Source organism: Chenopodium quinoa, unplaced genomic scaffold (assembly GCF_001683475.1).
Source record: "Chenopodium quinoa cultivar QQ74 unplaced genomic scaffold, ASM168347v1, whole genome shotgun sequence".
Classification (NCBI taxonomy): Eukaryota; Viridiplantae; Streptophyta; class Magnoliopsida; order Caryophyllales; family Amaranthaceae; genus Chenopodium; species Chenopodium quinoa.
In genome coordinates, this window is record NW_018745240.1 from 2173019 (window position 1) to 2192766 (window position 19748).

The 19748-nt window shown below is 37.7% G+C and overlaps 2 protein-coding genes and 1 pseudogene across 2 annotated transcripts; 2 read left to right on the forward strand and 1 right to left on the reverse strand.

The window, feature by feature from the left end:
* Positions 1-1005: 1005 nt before the first annotated feature.
* LOC110711155 (protein ENHANCED PSEUDOMONAS SUSCEPTIBILTY 1-like) lies at positions 1006-13071 on the forward strand. Its single transcript, XM_021889536.1, has 2 exons — positions 1006-1550; positions 12580-13071. The coding sequence occupies exons 1-2, from the start codon at positions 1185-1187 to the stop codon at positions 12910-12912; spliced, it is 699 nt and encodes a 232-aa protein (XP_021745228.1). The 5' UTR covers positions 1006-1184; the 3' UTR covers positions 12913-13071.
* A 1812-nt stretch (positions 13072-14883) lies between these two features.
* Positions 14884-16408, reverse strand: LOC110711205. The gene is made up of 2 exons (XM_021889584.1): positions 15410-16408; positions 14884-15273 (listed from the first exon to the last, which is right to left on the reverse strand). Exons 1-2 carry the CDS (start codon positions 16406-16408, stop codon positions 14884-14886), a joined length of 1389 nt encoding a protein of 462 aa, XP_021745276.1.
* A 679-nt stretch (positions 16409-17087) lies between these two features.
* On the forward strand, positions 17088-18391 carry LOC110711206 (annotated as a pseudogene).
* The last annotated feature ends 1357 nt before the right edge of the window (positions 18392-19748 follow it).

Here is a 19748-nt window from a genome sequence, read left to right on the forward strand (position 1 = left end):
TCACTTTTGATTTACCTTTCGATTAGATTAATAACAAAAATTTAACTAGTACACATGTCATAGCACCATTTGAATCATTAATATTTGGAATTATATACAAGTATTAAGAAAGTTAATATGATGAAAAAATACATAACAATTAATCTAAATACATTTTACTTAAAATTATAAGTTTTTATATATTAGAAAATATATTTAGTGGCTTCCAAAAATAAAAGAAAATATATTTACTATAAAAATTGTGTAAAATTTAAAGTGTTGCAATCAATTTTCCTTTAAAAAAAAACTAAAAAGCAAAAAAAAAATGTTACATTTAATTCTCAATTGAGGTGGTATTTGATAGATAGTGATAATTTTGGGCCAAAGGCTTGAAATTTGAATCACAAAAAATCTGTAATTAAGGAATAAAAAAAAAAAAAAAAAAAGTAAGGAGAAGATAATGGGTGATATTAAGCTACTCCATAGTGTATAGTGTATACTACAAGGCACTTGTTTCTTCTTTGTCATTATCGAACTCTGCTCATGAGGCAATAACAAGCAAGGAAGAAGATTTGGATGTAGTATTTCAATAATTTATCATAATGTGTGTAAGATATAATTTACAGAGTGTTGCAAAATGGACGTTTTATAATAATAATTCAGGGGAGTAATATCTTACAATAATACCTTTTTTCTACAGTTGGTTAACTCTTAGCGCATAGCTATTATTTATTAACAAACATATAGGATTGAAAAATGTGTCCTTATATGCATGATAGGTGACAGGTGGTAAGTATTTAAGAGGAAAATATTCAACCTATAGAATGGTAAAAAGTACTACTACATGCATAATTGCACACAAAAAGTATTATTAAGACGACTTATACTTTAATGGTACATTATACATGCATAATGATATATAATGATACATTATAATGTACCACTATAGATTCAGCTTGTTTTTTCAATAGCTTGCCAAATTTACATTTTTACGCTCTTATATGCTTTATAAATGCATAGCAACTATGCGCTGAAATGCACTCGTTACAATTAATAAGAAATGGAGGTGTAAAAATTAGCTGGCAAAGTAATTAGTTTAATTTACCATTGCGTTATTTCCCAAAATTCTTCTCACTATAAAAAGTTGAACCAAGCCATACAACTTTTGCCACCACAATTTCCGAATTATTGGCCGAAACATTAAAATGTCTCCGGTTAAGCTTATTAAAGAATGCTTTGTCCGACCGAAATCCGACGTCGACGACTCTGAAAGATACCATTACCTAAGTCCTTTAGCCTTCAATTTGCTATCAGTACGTAACACACAATATGGTCTCTTATTTAGTACCTCATCTTACAAATCTAAAAATTTCTTTGACAACCTTAAACTCTCTCTCTCTCATGCTCTTGTTCACTTTTATCCTTTAGCTGGTCGTCTTGTTACCAAAACCTACGACGAACAGCATAGTTGCTTTATCTTCGTTGATTGCAAATCCGGCCTCGGAGCTAGGCTCATCCATGCTTCCTCAGTAGACGTCAGTGTTGATAACATGGTTAATACTAGCACATATGTCACTAGTAGAAAAAATGAAATAGGCACCCCCCTTTAGCACCGTTTCTTGAAAACCGGTGCCAAAAGAAATGGGCGAAATTGAAAAATTCAGTGTTGGCACCGGTTCCAACCAAACCAGTGCCCAATCATTTAATTAGCACCGGTACAAACCGGTGCCAATTTTCTTTGTTTTTTTTTTAAAAAAAAGTATGGAATAGAGTTGGCACCGGTTCGCCCCTAAACCGGTCCAACTATGGTAATTAGCACCGATTTAAACCAGTGCCATATTTGAAAAAAAAAAAACCCGGGTTATACACTATACGCAACGTCTTTCTTCTTCTTTTTTCATTTCATTTGCTTCCCTCGTTTTTCCCTCTTCTCTTAGCTTCCACCATCTCTTAGCCCTAGGTTTCACTTACTCCATTGAAGTGGTGTCCGAGCTTTCTCACTTCCATTGAAGCAATTGCCGCAGCACCACCTTGTCATCACTCCATATCTATCTTTCCTCCATTGAAGCAGCTTTGAGGTAAGTTTTTTTTTTTTTTTTTTTTTTTTGTGGTTTCTTTAAAATTTCGAATTCTTTCGCATTCTTGGGTTTTTTGAGGATTTGCTTTTCAATTTAGTAATTATAAGTTTCTTGTAATCTACGGTTTGTCAATTAAACACGCATGGTTCCCCCTCCACATACTTGTATATGGTTATGAAATGTAAGTTCTTGTTTCGATTTTTGAGTTCTGTTATTTATTGTGTATGTCAGTATGTTGCTTGAATAGAACAAATTATGCTAATACTGTAAGATATGACAATTATTTTATATGCATTAAGTTCATGCTTCCTTATCCTAATTTAGCTACTTGTTATTAAATGGGTGAAAATTTGTTCATCTAGACCAAATAAACTTGCCAAATGCTAGTGAGAGAATCTGTATTGGTTGGTCTTTACTGTTAGATATAAGTTATGTGAGAAACCAAGGTTCGTTATTCTGTGTGGTTAAGGCTTTTTGGATTGTTTATGAGTGTTAGTATCCTTAGGTAGCAACTAAGAAAAAATACCTTTCTTGGGTACCGTATGGAACGTTAAGCTGTCATACCTGAACTAGATAAAAAAAAGAGTGTGGTTGCAACAGCCTAGTGGAGCAATTGAGGTGAGTGCGTGGTGGTTGGGCGGTGCTTGTATGGTTGGTGTTGGCGACTTACACTGGGTGGTGCTGCCGAGTGGTGGTGTATCAAGGTGGTGGCCTGTGTGTGGGGTGTTACGGAGGGTGATTAATTAGTCGTGCGTGGTTGCTACAATTGCTAGCTTTTGCATAATCTATCCCCATTTTCTCTCTCATTCCTTAATCATATGCCCCTATTTTTTCTTATTATCCATTTCTCATACTTACTAACTTTTGTTTTTTGTTTTGTTTTTTCTTTTTGTGTTTTTATAGATTCATATGTGAATTGAAGTACAAGTTTAGCTTGAAGACTACATATTTAGCTCAAGTGGGAAGTTAGAAAGAATACATCCATTGTACTTGCTATATTGATATGAATTAGAAACTTCTCTAAGCTATATATATTTCTTTCTCTTTATTGTTTAATAAAAGTTTTTTCATGCTATTACGACTTGTGTATTATTTAATGACAAATAAATACAACAATATATGAAATGCTTGCATCATCATATGCCTAGATACCCATTTAAGGCTTTCTCATTAGGAGAAAGTATTGAATAGTCCCCGGTTGGACTGTTCTTGAACGTTTACTCTCACTTAGGTAGTAAATGTATGTCTTTTTTTTCGATTTTAAGGAACATCTTGGCTTACCATTTCCTCACCATGTTCTCTGGGTACATATGTGGGTAAGTTATTACCTACATCGTGTACTTGGAGAACTGGGGGGAAATGCTGCCGGATTATCCTTAAAAATTGGAAAGTCGACATACATTCACTAGTGAGATTACACGTTCAAGAATGAGTTAGGTTGGAGTGATAAGGACCCTTTGGAAGCATATATGCATTTTTGTATCTATATGAATGTTATATGCATGGTGTGTGTTTGAATTTGATTTACATATATAATTGATGTAGCAATTATACATTATTCGTAATATGTTGCCATGTTTAGAGACAATTTACTTAATGGAGAAGGATCGTGGTTGGATGTATGGTAGACGTGATACATTGGAATTCTTTGATGGGGTTCAAGAGTTTTGCGAGAGGGCTTCATCTTATCAGTGTAGAATGGGTGTCGATTGGCTCTATTGTCCTTGTGTTGATTGTGATAATGTGAAGGTGGTCAATCGTGTTGATATCATTAGAGATCATGTAGTTTGTCATGGGTTTAGGCTTAAATACCATGTGTGGATTTTGCACGGTGAAGAAGGAGAGTACAGTGGAAATGTTGATGGGAATGATGTGCATGATGATAGAAGCAATGACATTCGTGTGGACGAGGAATACAAGAATGATGAACATATTATTGATAATGGTGATGAGGATGGATTTGAGGATGATCAGGTGGATGAGGTCGAGGATGAAGACGTGTTTGAGTCATTATCAGAGGCTTCTAAAAAGCCTTTGTATCCTGGGTGCAAAAAATACTCCAAACTATTAGTCGTGCTAACACTTTTTAACATTAAGTCGAAGCATGGGTGGACGGACAATAGTTTTACTTCTTTGTTGACCGCGTTAAGTGAGATGTTGCCCGACGGGAATGAAATTCCTAAGTCTTACTATTACACAAAGAAGCTCATGTGTCTATTTGGTTTGGAGTATAAGAAGATACATGCATGTCCTATTGGTTGTATTCTTTATGGAAATGAATATGAACAATTGGAGGAGTGTCCACGATGCAAGAAGTCGCGCTACAAGCGCATGAGTTGCAATGTTGGTACGAAGGGACCTCCTGCTAAGGTGTTGTGGTATCTTCCCATTATTCCAAGGTTTAAGCGTCTATTCTCAACACCAAAAGACGCTAAAAACTTAAGGTGGCATGCAGAGGGAAGAAAGAAAAACAGAATGCTGAAGCATCCAGCCGACTCCCCGCAATGGAAGAACATTAATATGAAGTTTGGGGAATTTGGTGATGAAGTCAGAAATTTAAGGCTTGGTTTGTGCACGGACGGGATGAATCCATTTGGCACTCTTAGTACTCAACACAGCACATGGCCAATACTTTTAGTGATCTACAATTTGCCTCCTTGGTTGTGCATGAAACGGAAATACGTAATGCTTTCACTTTTGATAACGGGGCCAAGGCAACCTGGAAACGGCATAAATGTTTATCTTGAGCCACTTGTTGACGATTTGAGAAAGATGTGGGACGAAAGGGGTTCCATTTTTTATGCTCATAAGAATGATAAGTTCACATTGCATGCAGCTCTTATGTGGACCGTTAATGATTTTCCTGCATATGGCAACTTTTCTGGTTACGAGAACAAAGGAAAAAAAGCATGCCCCATTTGTGTTGATGACACCCCAAGCATACACCTTGATAATTGTCATAAAGAGGTGTATGTGCGTACTCGAAGGTTGCTCAGGCGCGATCACCCGTACCGTAGGCAGAAAAAGGCTTTCGATGGGAAAGCGGAAGAGGGGACTGCGCCTAGGTCATTGACTGGTGAGGAGGTTTAAGCTCGAGTTAAGGGTATATGAACAGTATTTGGGAAAACAGAAAAAGCTGCGGACTCAACTTCTCTCTTCAATAAAGAATCAATCTTTTGGAAGCTTCCGTACTGGAAAGAACATAACGTTAGGCATTGTCTTGATGTAATGCATATAGAGAAGAATGTGTGTGATGCTCTCGTGGGAACGCTGATGAATATTCAAGGCAAAACAAAGGACGGAAAGGGTGCACAGTTAGAATTGGAAAAGATGGGGGTTCGTCCAGAATTGTGGGCTCAGAAAAAGGTTACAAAGGGAAAGGAACAGGAAACGGAAAATGAAATGAGTTCGAATAAAGGAAAGGGGAAGAGCAAGGGAAAGGGAAAGGCCACAGATGCGTCGAAGAAGAAATATGCGGGAAATACCAAGATGACAAGGCTTATTTACCTCCGGCTTGCTACTGGTACGACTGTCGCGTGTCTACCAAAAATAAACCTAAATCTAACCTCCTAAAAATGTAGTAGGGTAAGCTAAGGTCGATCCCACAGAGAATTGGATTATCAAATTATAACTTGTGTATTTTAGAAACCCCTGTTTAGAAGAAAGAATAATATGGTCTGCTAACTAAACTACAGACTCGAAAATGAAATAGATACGGAGAAATAAAATTAACAGGATTAATAATTACTCAAAATCAAGAATGACGAAACAGGGATCAGGAGATGTATTATAACATTGGAATATCGAGTGGTCATCGAATTATGTAAATTACATTTATATCTTAATGTTAACCAATGAACACAAACAAGCATTCAAAACTTCCCTTAATTGCAAATAAACCAAACATGCTCTTGGAATATTGTCTAACTAACTAACAATCTAGAACAAGCTCTCTAGACTCAATTAATTAGCATCATTAATAACAAGGAAACTTAACTTAAGCCACAAATCTCACAAGCTCGGATTTGTGCAACTTAAAGGGTTGATAATCTTAGGCGTTAAAACAAGTTTTAGTCACCCATTAAACACCTGATTGCAACTAAGGAGTACTAATCCGGACAATTACGTATCACAAGTTACTACACTAGCAATTAAATTAGCAAACTATACTAAAGATGGCCGGTCTAAAATATAACTTGACTAATTCATATCAATAAAAACAGATCATCAATCCAATCAAGAAATAAACATAATATTCTCAAATCACAACATACTTATTCTCACAGTACAATAATCCAATGCATAATATATCTCCCTTCCCGTATTAAATTTAGCCTAACATACTAAAAATTGAAATAAAAACAAAGAAAGTTTTATAAATCATACTATTAAATCAGACATACACAATCGAAATGAAAATCGGTAAAAACATTCAACAAAAGTCTAATTGATATTGTTCTAAACCACCTAATTTAACAAAAAGAATAAAACAGCCAAAGCATAACTAATTGGCAGATCCTATTACTTATTTGCAACAAATCATAAATTGCCAAATTACTACATGCAAATCTATAAACTAAAAGTGTAAATTAAAAGTACCAAATTCCTACAACTGAGAATGGGAAGTAGTCGCGAACAACACCCAAAGCAGGTTGCTCTCCTTCGCTGTTCTTCCTCTCTGGTGCCATTCGGCCCCCCTCAAGAAATTAAGGGTTGGAAATATATATCCCCGCAAAAATATACGGGATGGAAGTATATTTTCCCCAAATTGGCCTCAAAATATTTGGCCCGAATCTCACGCCTCCACCTTCTATAATTCCAACAACTTCCCAATTTCATATTTATCATCTTCTTCTTTGAGAAGTTTATCATCCCGCGAATCTCGCTTTAAAGAGATTTGAGGGTCCTTGATTTTCGGTTGCCAGTATAGGAAGTATAGTTGGATTCATATGCATGAAGGCTGCTGCTATTTTCAAGGGTTTTCTTTTGTAAATACAATCCCATAAAACTAGGGGTGGCAATTCGGGTCAGCAGGTCGGGTTCGGGTCAGATTTCGGGTCGATTTCGGGTTATACTTAGAAACTATTAAAAATAGTGTAAAACTTAATATTATTACGAAATATGAAATTTGGGTCAAATCGGGTCGAATTCGGGTTATTCGGGTTCGGTTCAGGTCGGGTTCGGGTCTCTCTCAGTAACTTCGGGTCGGGTTCGGGTCGGGTTTTCGTGTCGGGTCAGGGTTTGCCAGCCCTACATAAAACCAAATGACCACTTTATAAAAATAAGATTAATACGTGTGACTTAGCCCGGAAATATAAAGTAATCCATTTGGTGCCGAAATTTTCCTTCCTGTAGACAATTAAATAAATAGTAGTAACTCATGTCTTGAAAGGAAAATTGCATAATATACACTTAAATTATAAAAAATCAATATAACATCAAGAGTTTAATATATATAAATATTATATTTTACGACCCTATCAGCTATACATTGTCAAGGGTAGAAAAACGGATGTTTTGTGCATGTCTGTACAACATTAAGGTTCCATCAGGGTATGCATCTAACATGAAAAGATTTGTATCCTTGAATGGAGAATTGAAGCTGACAAGTATGAAATCCCACGATTGTCATGTTCTGATGCAAGTATTCCTACCAATTACAATACGTGGTATTTTACCAAAGCACGTGAGGGAAGCTATTACAAGCCTCTGTTCGTTTTTCAATACAATATGCAGCAAAGTGCTTGATCCTTGTACACTTGATTCTTTACAGGCGGATGTGGTTGGGAAGCTTTCGTTCTTCAAAAAAGTAAAAAGGAAGCAATTGTAAGTTTAAGTAAATCTGATGACAATTGTATAATATATTAACTCTTTCTTAAGTAATGATACTAACATGTGTAATTATGTTGGAACTGAGGGAGCAAAATTCCAAAAATGCATTGTAGAGGCAATACACCCATCGTATGGGGCCTAAAACATTTGGTGAATGGAGGGAAACATGGGTGAAGGAGGGAGTATACCCCACTGCGCTTCTAGGGTCCTCCAAAGAAGCCTATGATTCCACGACCACTACGTTGATGAGTCGTGCTGGCGATTTCATTTGTTCTCTGCATTCGCATGACAAGAAAACCGGAAAATGGGTCATCAACGCTCCCAAAACCAAAGAAATGGCAGATAAACTCGTAAGCAACTATGAACTAGTGAACTTTTTGAAGCTTTAGCATAAACATTAACTATATTCATGTTGCCTTTTTGTTTTTTCTACAGCTTGAGTACACTGAAGAACTAGTTGAAGGCAAGCTCGTCCCAACAGTAAAGAAGGACCCTTTCACCTTAGCTTTGGGAAAGCCCTACCATCCAGAACGAGTATTAGATGCGGGAGGGACCTTGCTGGGATGGGAAAAGGTAATGGGTCCAGAATATACCAAATCAAGAAGATTCCGAGCAAGTGTGAACTCACCGGTTGACTTGGATGCCACGGTGGCATCAATTAAGGAACAAGTACGCAACGAGACGCGAGAAGAATTCAATGCTTGGGCGAAGAAACTGAACTTGCCGGGCTTGCCTTTCCCCTCGACTACACTGGTCGACTCATGTAGTCACCCACAAGGACAAGGATAAAATGAGATACAAGGAGACGATGATGAGATACATGGAGACGATGATGAGGTATTTTCAGATCTATTAGTTTTGGCATATTGATTTACGTGAGATCTAACGTGGCATTATTGACTTACTATTGCAAGTTCGTACTCCTACACATGCGGACTCGAGGGAGCTTCATACTCCAACACCGGTTCACTTTCCAGAGTTACAGGTAATTTGTTTAGTTCTTTGTAAGTTTCTATTGTGCTTGCTGTTTCTATTTTGCTATGCTGCTGTGTTGTTTCTGATCTGCTGTGTTGCTTGCTGTTTCTGTGTTGCTATGTTACGTGTTGTTTAAGTGTTGTTGTGCTGCTTGTTGTTTCTATGTTGTTGTGCTGGCTACTTGCTGTTATGTTGTTTCTATTGCTGTTTCTGTGTCTACTGTCTGTTTCTGTTATTGTTTCTGTGTCTGTTGTGCTGTTTCTGTGTCTGTTGTTTCTGTTTCTGTGAGCTGTGTCTGCCTACTGTGAGCTGTGAGCTGTGTCTGCCTGCTGTCTGCTTCTGATCTGCTGTAAGCTGTGATCTACAGTGAGTTGTGTCTGATGTGATCTGATGTGAGCTTTGAGCTGTGTTTGCCTGCTGTCTGCTTCTGATCTGCCTATCTGCTATCATTCGTGCTACTGTTTCTGTTTCTGTTTCTGTTTCTGTGTTGTGCTGTCTACTACTATTCTGCTGTGTTGTCTGCTATGCTGCTGTGCCGTCTGTTGTCTGTTGTGCTGTGCTGAGGTGTCTGTTGTTGCTGTGTTGATGTTTCTGTGCTGCTGCTGCTGCTGTTTCTGTGCTGCTGTTGCTGTTTCTATGTTGTTGTTGCTGTTTCCGTTTCTATTTCTACTGCTTCTGTTTCTGTTGCTGTTTCTGTTTCTGTGCTTCTGTTGTTGTTTCTATGCTGCTTTTGCTGTTGCTGATTCTGTTTCTGTTTCTGCTGTTGTTGCTATTTCTGTTTTTGTTGCTGTTTTTGTTTCTATTTTTGTTTCTGTTGCTGTTTCTATGCTGCTGTTGCTGTCTTGCTGTTTCTATGCTGCTGTTTCTGATTCTGTGATGTTGTTTGCAGGATGCTATGTTGTCGTTTTCTGTTTAAGTGTTGATGTGTCTGTGTTTGCTCGATGCTGTGTTGCTGTTTTCTGTGTTGTTTGGCTGCTTCTCTCTGCTGTGTGTGTTGCTTATTTGTGTAGGTGAGTTCGGTGTTGTGGTGTTAACTAGAAAAGTTTTTTGCCTTCGCTTGTTTTGTTTTCGGTTTTGTTTGATTGTTGGTGGATGCTTGGCCACTTGTGATATGTTTGGTTTTTAATTTTAAGTGATCTTCCAAATTGGTGTAGGAAGAGACCTGTTGTGCACTTCTACACCCGGGGCTATCAAACAGTGGACCTTTGCAGTTGGTTGCGTATGCTAGTGCACAACCGACTAGTGGTACGGTCCATTCGCGACCGCTTAGGCCCCAACATTACTCGGTCGGGATCAATTCTGTGGTTGCGGGGTTCGAGTACATCCCAGTACCGGTGCCCGTAGAGGAGGATGGGATTATTGCACTCTGGGAAGCGAAAGGTATCTTTGTGCACTGGCCATGTGATTGGGTAAGGTTGATCAAAGAGGTAAGATTTTCGGTTCACTCTTTAGTTTATGCCCAGTTGTCTTCCCAAGAGTTGGATGGATTTATTTTCTAACCAATTACGAGATTTGTTGTATCAGATTTCGAAGAAAAGCCAAACTTCAAATAGAAGGAGGGTGGAGCAGCCTAAAAGCATTGATCAACTGGTGCCAAAGAAGAGGAGTGAACAACGATCGAAGAGTGAAAAAGCGTCAAAGAAGAACTCTTCAAGAGGTTTAGCTATGCAAGCTATTCCACTTGTTGCAGACACGGTCCTTCAATCGCTCTCTAAAGATTTAACTTATCTACACAACCGTGTTAGTATGTTGCCTAGTGACACTCCCGTTTAAGTTGCACTACCTAAGGCATTATTCCACTATGATGACGATGCAATTGCATGGCTTAGCAAAGAAGATGTGAAAGAATTTCTAAGTGGATCAATGCTTAACATTTCCCTTATTCAAACATTCATGAGGTAATTCAATGCCGCTCAAAGTATGTTATTCAAATTAGCGGTGATTGTCGTTTATTTTTCCATTAATATTCTATTATCATGCATGCAGAGCACTACAAGAGCACTTACGTGACATTGATTGTTCGTGTCAAGTTGGGTGGTTATCCCCCGAGCAGATATCCACTACTAGAATCTTAGGCAACCACCCTGACGTGTTGTACTATGTTGAACGGATTATTAAGGAATCAGTGCGTGCGGGAGACAAGTTCATATTGGCCCCATGTTATGAGGAGTATGTCTAACCATGTCAAATTCATTTGTTTCCCCTGATTATATGTTGTACATGGCTAATAATTAATTTCTTTGTCTATTGTGAATTTATGTAGTTTGCATTGGACCCTGCTGATGATTTGTGTTTCCAGTAACACAATCATCCTTTTTGATTCAGCTTAATTGCCTCATCCAAAAAAGCTCCTCGTGAAGTCCATACTGTAAAAGTAAATAAAGCTACCTAGTGTTGATTATCATTACCTAACTCATTTATTAGTCATACTAATCAAATTTGACCTTCCTTTTCTATAGTGTTATGAAGAAGATAAATTGTCGAGTTCCTCAAGGTCCCACATGGAAATCACCGATGGTAATGCCACATGATATTGTGATTTTCGTAATAAACAATGCGTAAAAAGTTACTAATTTTATATATATGCATGTTTGATTCATGTACTTTGTTCCTATGCTAGTGCACACAACAAGATAACGGAGTTGATTGTGGCTTATACGTGATGAGATTCATGTTTGACATAGTGAGTCATTGTGCAGACACACTACAGCTTGATGAGATATGCCATTGACTTAGTTTATTTGCTCTTAACATGTGTTTTGACAAGAAATGTAAGAAATGCGTCTTAAAACACTTGAATTGTTCCTTTCATGTGATTTCAAGCCCTAGGCGCCTATAACTAAGTAATAATGACATGTTATGAGAAAGAATGAGTTCATTTGACAAGAAATGTAGGAAATAGGCATCCTAGTTGACAAATAGGCCTAAGTAATAAATTTTTCCCTAACTGAATGTATTTTTATGTGCATAACCTAAGTAATTAATTCTAACATACTTTTTGTTTATTCCAAGTTTTGCAAGGTACAAAAGGGAGGTCCGTTGACGAGCAAAGAACTTAATGAAGTTCGAGACATGTTGGCGTCCTTCATCACATTTAACTTGTAAATATCATTTCTATTTGAACTTGTTAACTACATTATTGATTAGTATTGTTTGTAATTATGACACTTTTTTTTTAAATTAGTATTGTTTGTAAATAGTATTGCATTTGAGATAATTAATTAATATCTATGTATTGTTATTATTCCAATTTACAAATTATTATTATTATTATTATTAATTATAATATTATAATAATAATTATTATTATTATCGTTATTGTTATATAATATTTGTAGAATTAATGCAAGATGTACAAGTTCTCATTATTATTATTAGTATTAGTATTAATATTATTATTTATTGTCGGAAAAAAAACACAATTAAAGGCACCGGTTCAGGCTTCAAACCGGTGCCTATTGTACTGAAATAACAAATAAAAATAAAAAATAAAAAAAAAGCACGCCATGGGTATTGGCACCGGTTAACCGGTGCCAATAACCGGTGCCAAAGAGTGTATTTAGCACCGGTTAACCGGTGCCAAATCTTTAAATAGCCACCGGTTTTGAACCGGTGCCAAATCTTTAGAGATTTGGCATCCCTTAAATACTCAACGGTTCAAAACCGGCGCCCATTAGGTGGTTTGAACCGGCGCCTATTTATGTTTTTCGCCTAGTGTGTCCCACTAGTGATCCAGTCATTTTTTGATCTTGGCGAGAGACAAGCCAATCACGACGGCCAAACAAGGGCGTTGTTTATCGGATGTTGCATTAACCATTGTGTAGTTGACGGTACATCTTTCTCTCATTTTCTTAACATGTTATCTACTACCTCCGTTTTTTTTTTATGTGCAACTTTTGCCATTTTAGTCCGTTCACTATTATGTGCAACTTTCTTTTTTCATTTTATTTTGGGTAAACAAAAACCCTTTAAATTACTATATTACCCTTCATTAAAAATTATAACCTTCTTACTTTTACCCCTCATTACCCATAATCCTCACTTATAATTAAACCCCCTAAATTAGACTAACCTAATTACTCCCTCCATTTACTCCTCCCAACGGACACAATTACCTTATCTTCCCAACCACCTTTATTAAACTGATCTAGAGAGTTCTTTAGAACCCTAGATCAGTTTCTTCGTCTTCGTTGTGTTCTTGGTCTTCTTCGTGTCCTTCGTCCTTTCCTTCAAAATCCACAGTCCCAAAGTCATGTCATCCCCCTTTCCCTCCCCTTTCGTTCGAAATCCAGACTCCACAATTGCCTTAAATGACCTTGATCCACTAGTTGACGCCTATATTGGCACCGACTCCCAAAGTGAGGCTAAGTACATCAAGTCCCTGATTAACGATCTAAACAGAGGCGATGATTTTCCTCGTTGCCTGTACACCCATGAAGATGGCCCAAGTTGTTGTTCTCCGACCACCTTCAAGGCATTGGGGGAAGTGCTGAAAAATATTGACGAGGCGGATAAGAAGAGGGTTGAGGGTGAAGGCGAGTCCCATGGCCCAAAAAAACTTGATTTTGATGTCGTTGATGTAGATCTGGACTCCAAAAGTGTGGAGGTCAGTGTTGCGCCCACCCCCAAGGCCCGATTTAAGGCTTCCAGGCCTCCGCCGAAGATTAGGCCACGTAGGAAGGCGACAATGGTGGCGCTGAGGCGTATGAGGGGGTTGCCGGTCTACGACTTCGTGGTGCTGTCCTCTTATGAGGAGGCTGAGCACTGACCCTTGCGTAACGATTCCTAACCCTAATTTTTGTTAATGTTTTTAATTAAAAAAGAGTCCTAATTTTTGTTGGGTTGATCTATGGCGGAAAGTAGGGTTTGCTGTTGTGGGAATGCTTGAATGGTTCTGGTTGATTGTTGGGTTGTTGGTTATGTTAAATCTGGGGGTTTAACTGTTTGTTGTGTTGATCTATGCTGGATACTAGGGTTTGTTGTTGTGGGAATGTTTGACTGGTTCTGGTTGATTGTTGGGTTGTTGGTTATGTTAAATATGAGGGTTTAATTGTTTGTTATATTGATCTATGCTGGATACTAGGGTTTGCTGTTGTGGGAATGTTTGACTGGATCCGGTTGCATGTTGGGTTGTTGGTTATGTTACATCTGGGGGTTTAATTGTTTGTTATGTTGATCTATGCATGTGTGGAGTTCATTGTGTTGTTGTTGATTGGCATGGAGTATGTCGGGTTATGGTTGATGTTGCCTGTGTGGAGTTCATTGTGTTGTTGTTGATTGGCATGGAGTATGTTGGGTTATGGTTGATGTTGCCTGTCTGGAGTAGATTGTGATGTTGTTGACTGGCACGGACTGTTTTGGCTTATTTTTTATTTTGGCTGTGTGTAGTTGATTGTGTTTTTGTTGATTCCCATGGTCTATTTTGGCTTATGTTTGATGTTGGCTGGGTGGACTTGATTGATGAATGATGAGGCTGGTGTCTTGTGCATGTTCATTGTTGCCTAGTTAGTCCCTTAAAAGGATTCCCCTGTGATTGGCTTGTGTTTCCTGGTTTGTATTGAGTCCCATAGTTTGATATGATATTTAGCTTACCCATATCCACATGATGAAGGGACTCCATTTAATTTCACTATGCACAAGTGAATTGCTCCATCAACATGCATAATGCTGTTGTTGTTGAGGTACCCTTGTGCATATGTGTAGTTTTCAACAATATAACCCTCTGATGGATTGAGTGCCCACATAAATTGTCTATCTTTGTCATTCATATTCCATTAAAAATGTGGGTACAAAAGACAATACCTTTGAGTAATGAACATAAAACTTTACAAAAGACCACATCATAATCTAAAGACATTACATCAAGCTGCCTTACTTGTTTGAATAATTGTGATGAACAAAATACACCTAACCACTTGATTCTTCAACTATTTTTTGAAAAATCAAAATAAAGAAACTTACTACAAGAAGTGGTTATGTGTGGCAGCCCATATGTTGTCTTGTTCTTGTATTGAGTACCCTAATCTGCATCCACCTCCAAATCTTCATTGACTTCTTCATTGCCTTGATTTGCTGGCCTAAACATAGTGTTTAGGTAGTCCACAGCCTCCAGTACTACCTCTTTCTGAACCTCTACTAATTCTGGAAGATTGCCAAGGTTTTCCAGCCTTTTTTTGTTCATATGTGGTATTTTGTACTTGTTACCACCTTCTGCCTTGAGTATCTTAATCATGCATTTTTGCAATGTTACCCAGATGTACTTGTTAACATCGGGGTTGAATGTGTCATAAGACTGTATGACCTTTTCAACCAGCTCCTCTAAGTCCCTAGGAAAAGACTGATATTGCAAATATTGTATAGACCTAAAAAGCCCTAAGTCAAGGACATTCAAGTCAGGTGACTGTGCTGGCTGGAAAACAAATTGAATGTTAAAGCCATTAGCTGTTGTTGCTGCTAGAAACTCAGCATCTGTAGGAACTTGGTGAGGCCTTGCATTGTCCCATTGGATGACCACATCCTTGGCCAGACTTTCAGGCCACTTTGACATGATTGCTGGAATGACCCTTGTTAGCAGCATCTCTCTGATTACTTCTCTGTTTATATTTCTGGAGTGCCTTTGTTTCCATAGTCCCTCTTGCTCTTTTCTTGCTTGATTTCTGTGCTAGTTGTTGGACAGTGAATGGGAAGATGCCATACTTCCCATCATGTAACATTTCTCCATTTGTGCCATATAATGGCTTCCCTATAATTGCCATGAACATAGCCTTGAGCTTGAATCTTCTTGACTGAACTGCCATGTAAGGATCCTCCTCACTTGGCAGTAGATAAAACCTCCTTTTATCAAGGTTCAAGTAGAACCATTTCTCATCACAGTGTATGACATTCCTTATGTCAACAAATGTGGGGTCCTCATTCCCTGTAACTGGATTTATATGTGACAAAATCCATCTTATTCTGACAACCTTATGGTCTGATGTCATCAATGGTTTGTTGCAGCATGTGTGTGTTCTTAGCCTTCCCCTCTTCTTCAAATTGTGAACTGTACTAAGACTGATCTTCAATGCTCCTGCATAGCTCCTTTCTGTCTGCCTTAAATGTAGTGGGACTGACTGGAGAGTTTCATCAGAAATTTGCAATGGCTTTCTCCCTGTTTTGCCAATTTTTTTACTCCTGACATCAATCAAGTCCCCTAATGCCAGCTGCCTTTTTATGTCTGTGAAGATTCTTGTGATTGTTGATTTGTGAACATTGAATTCAGATGATAATTGCTTCATGTGACCCCTTGGTAATGTCCCATTGTTCATTTTCACTAAAAGTGCATCTACAATTTTCCTTCTTTGCTGCAATGTTAATTGCTTTCTGCATACACTATGAGTCCCTTCATCAGCTTGCTGTTGCATTTGTGTGTGTTGAACATCAGTGTCTGTCTGTTGTTGCTGTTGTTGTTCTTCTTGGTTGCCATCCATGATTTCATCTTCAGAGTCGTACTCCCAAATGCCTGCATCCTGCATTTCTTCTTCTTCCTCGAACCATAACTCTGCCATCTGTTCTTCATTTAGAATGTGTTCGATATAAAAAAAAAACAGAGTCATCATTTTATGCCATTTCTGTTTTCCAGCACAGGGAGATGGAGTCAGGGCTCTGCGGAGTTGTGTGGGTTGAAGATGAACACTAAACCCACCTGTGCAGGAAGGACAGCATAGCAGCCCTGTTTTTGTAAAGCTTTGACCAGTAGGTAGTGTGTAATTATGCAAACCGTAACGGTTTAGGTAGGAAATGCTAATCTTTTGGGAAGAAACTCTGTTTTTGGTGGAATGTTTCACCCACCTTCAAACAATATTGGTTGTAATTAATGGTTGACAATGGAGGATGCTTTTATTCCCTCCTTAAATGCTGAATGGTAGTATTAAATGGGGGCATGACTGTTTGTGTAGCCTCCTAAATATTTTGGAAAAAAATAACTTTGGCTGGAAATTTTTAAAAAAAGGGGGGAAACAAAAATTTTACCCCAAAAAATCCCACCTTTTAATTTTCGGTGGGTTTCTGGGGGGAAATATTGGCTATTGTACTTTCTGCCAAAATTTCCCACCAAAAAAATAAAGTGTGGTCCACACTTTCTCTCTCCTTCCACTTTAATTAAACCCACTTACTTTTTCTAAACTTTACCCCTTAATCTTTTGCCTCGTGAACCGTATTTCATCTCAAAGTTGCACATAAAAAAAAAACAAAGGTAGTAATATATTTGTTTCAGGGGAAGGAATAAAAGATGCTATCCTACGAAAACCGGTGATTAAGTTCCCTCCATCAATTTCTGAAGGATTTCCAACAATCAGACTCCCATTCAAAGAGCCTAACAAGTTGATAACCCGATTCGACAAAGATCACTAACTAAGAGAAAGAGTCTTCCACCTGTCAGCTGCAACAATGTCAAAACTCAAGATTAAAGCGAACGCCGAGGCCAACAACAGTTGGCAACAACTGTCATCTTTTAAAGCCTTATGTGGGTTTATCTGGCAGAGCATCACCCGAGCTCGAAATATTCCACCTAATGAAAAAACAAAGTTTGCATTGCGCCCGCAGTAAACATAAGGTCTCGTTTAGACCCACCCTTGTCACCTGACCACTTTGCCAACTGTTTCGTGCCTGCAATCGCGACTGCGAAGGCAGGTGAACTGCTACAAAATGGGCTAAGTTACGCAACCATGCTGATGCATGATGAGGTAGATGTTGTAAATGAGAAATGAGCGCGTGAAGCGTTGGTGCTATCTTCTGGTCAGAGTCCTAAAATTGAGTCTCCTGGGTTCATATCGCTTTGGACTAATTTTGTGGTAATAGGTGGTTCACCAAGGTTTGATTTATCCGGAGCCGAATTCGGGCTTGGTAAACCGGTGGCTATTTGGACCGGGTATACCAACAGGGCTGATGGTAAGCTAACAGCTTTTCCGGGTTGTGATGGTCTGGGTAGTGTGGATTTACAAGTGAGTCTTCTGCCTGAGAGTATGAGTGCTCTATTATTGGATGAGAAATTTATGAATTATGTTTTTTAGTGTAATTTTTTTTTTTTTTTTTTTTGAATAGATTCAACCAATTACATTAACAAACATTGTTTCAAAAAAAAAAAAAAATGTAATTGTTTGAATTATTAAACCTTGAAATCCGGCCTGCAGGTTTTTGTTTTTGTTTTTTATACTCGTATGATTTTTGTTTATTGTACTACCAACTTATAAAATAAAAAATTGAAGAACTTGCAAGGAAAAATCTCCTTCCTGGGTATTCAAGTGTCCACGAAGTTATATTTACAACTAGAAGCCTACAAATACACATCTTCATTAGATTGTATTAGGGTAGGGGTGGGACTTCGGTCTGGCGGTTCGGTTTGACCTCGGTTTGAGTCGGTTTCGGTTTGGAGCGGTTCGGATTGAAACGGTTTAGTTTAGCTGTCGGATCGGTTTAGTTCGGTTTGGGTTAGTCACGGCTCGGTTTGGTTTCGGTTTATTTCTTTGCGGTTTAAATTCGGTTTGGGTCATAAGCGGATCGGTTTATAAACGATTCGGATCATGTCGGTTCGGTTTGATACGGGTCGGTTTAGGCGGCGGGTTTACCCGGGTCAATGTCAGTTCGGTTTACAAACGGTTTGGATCAAACCAGTTTGGTTTGAAATGGGTCGGTTTAGGGGCGGGTTTACCCAGATCAATATCGGTTCGGTTTATAAACGGTGCGAATCATGTCGGTTCAGTTTGAAATGGGCCGGTTTAGTGGAGGGTTTACACAATCCAATTGGTTCGGTTTATGAACGGTTTGGATCATGCCGGTTCGGTTTATAAGCTGTCTGGGTCATGAATTCATGATTGTTTTAAAGATCGCGTCATGACCATGATTTAATGAGTTGATACTTAGAATACGATAAATTGATAATTAAGAATGTACAAGTATTCAATTAGATCAATCAACAAGTGTTTTAAACTTTTAAGTTTTAATAATCATATATGTTTATCGATTATACGGTTTATACCGTTATACGTACATACCATGATACCAACGATTCAACGAGACAATGATAGTATGATACCAATCGTACATTCGTACCATATGATATACTCATATACATAATACATATACTGATATGCATTAACAATGTCGTATTGAATCAATTTCAATTTCCAAACTTTGCATTTCTTATAACTTATAAGTTAAACGAGATTAAATGGATTAGTTATTTACTTATTTAGTTTGTTACTTTGTTTAGATTACTAACTCAAACAACTTAGTAAGTTAAATGGACGAAATCACAAAATCACTAAAGTGGTGATGAAATCATTATGCAATACTAATGTACAAATAGTCAAATACATAACAATTAAATTGAATGCCCATGAAAAACAATGGTTAGATTTCATTACTTTATTAGTTATTAGTTTATTACTTATTAGTTACTAGTCTTATTAATTAGTTTATTACATTTAAAGTCACATACTCACATATATAATGATTTATGTTTACCGGTTAAACTTAAAGAGGATGTTCAGTTTAATTATGAGTTTGATCAAGTAGGTCGAACCACAATGACATACATTAGATAATTTAGATTCTATTCACAGTCAACTTGATAGCGTGCGGTATATCAAATCTACTAACAATATTGCCAAATTAAATGTATATAATAGCAAACTAGCTAGTATGGTCGGATCAATATCAAATTAAATATATTTTTCATGGCAACAGACATGCTACGTACATTGAGAATAGTTTCGGCTATTGTTTAGTTAACGGTTAAACATGAAAGATAACAGCATCTGTACAAAAAATCATTCGTTCATTGTCGAAATCTTTTGTAATGCTCTAACTAAACTCATTCAGACATCGGACCCAAAAAAACTTACTATA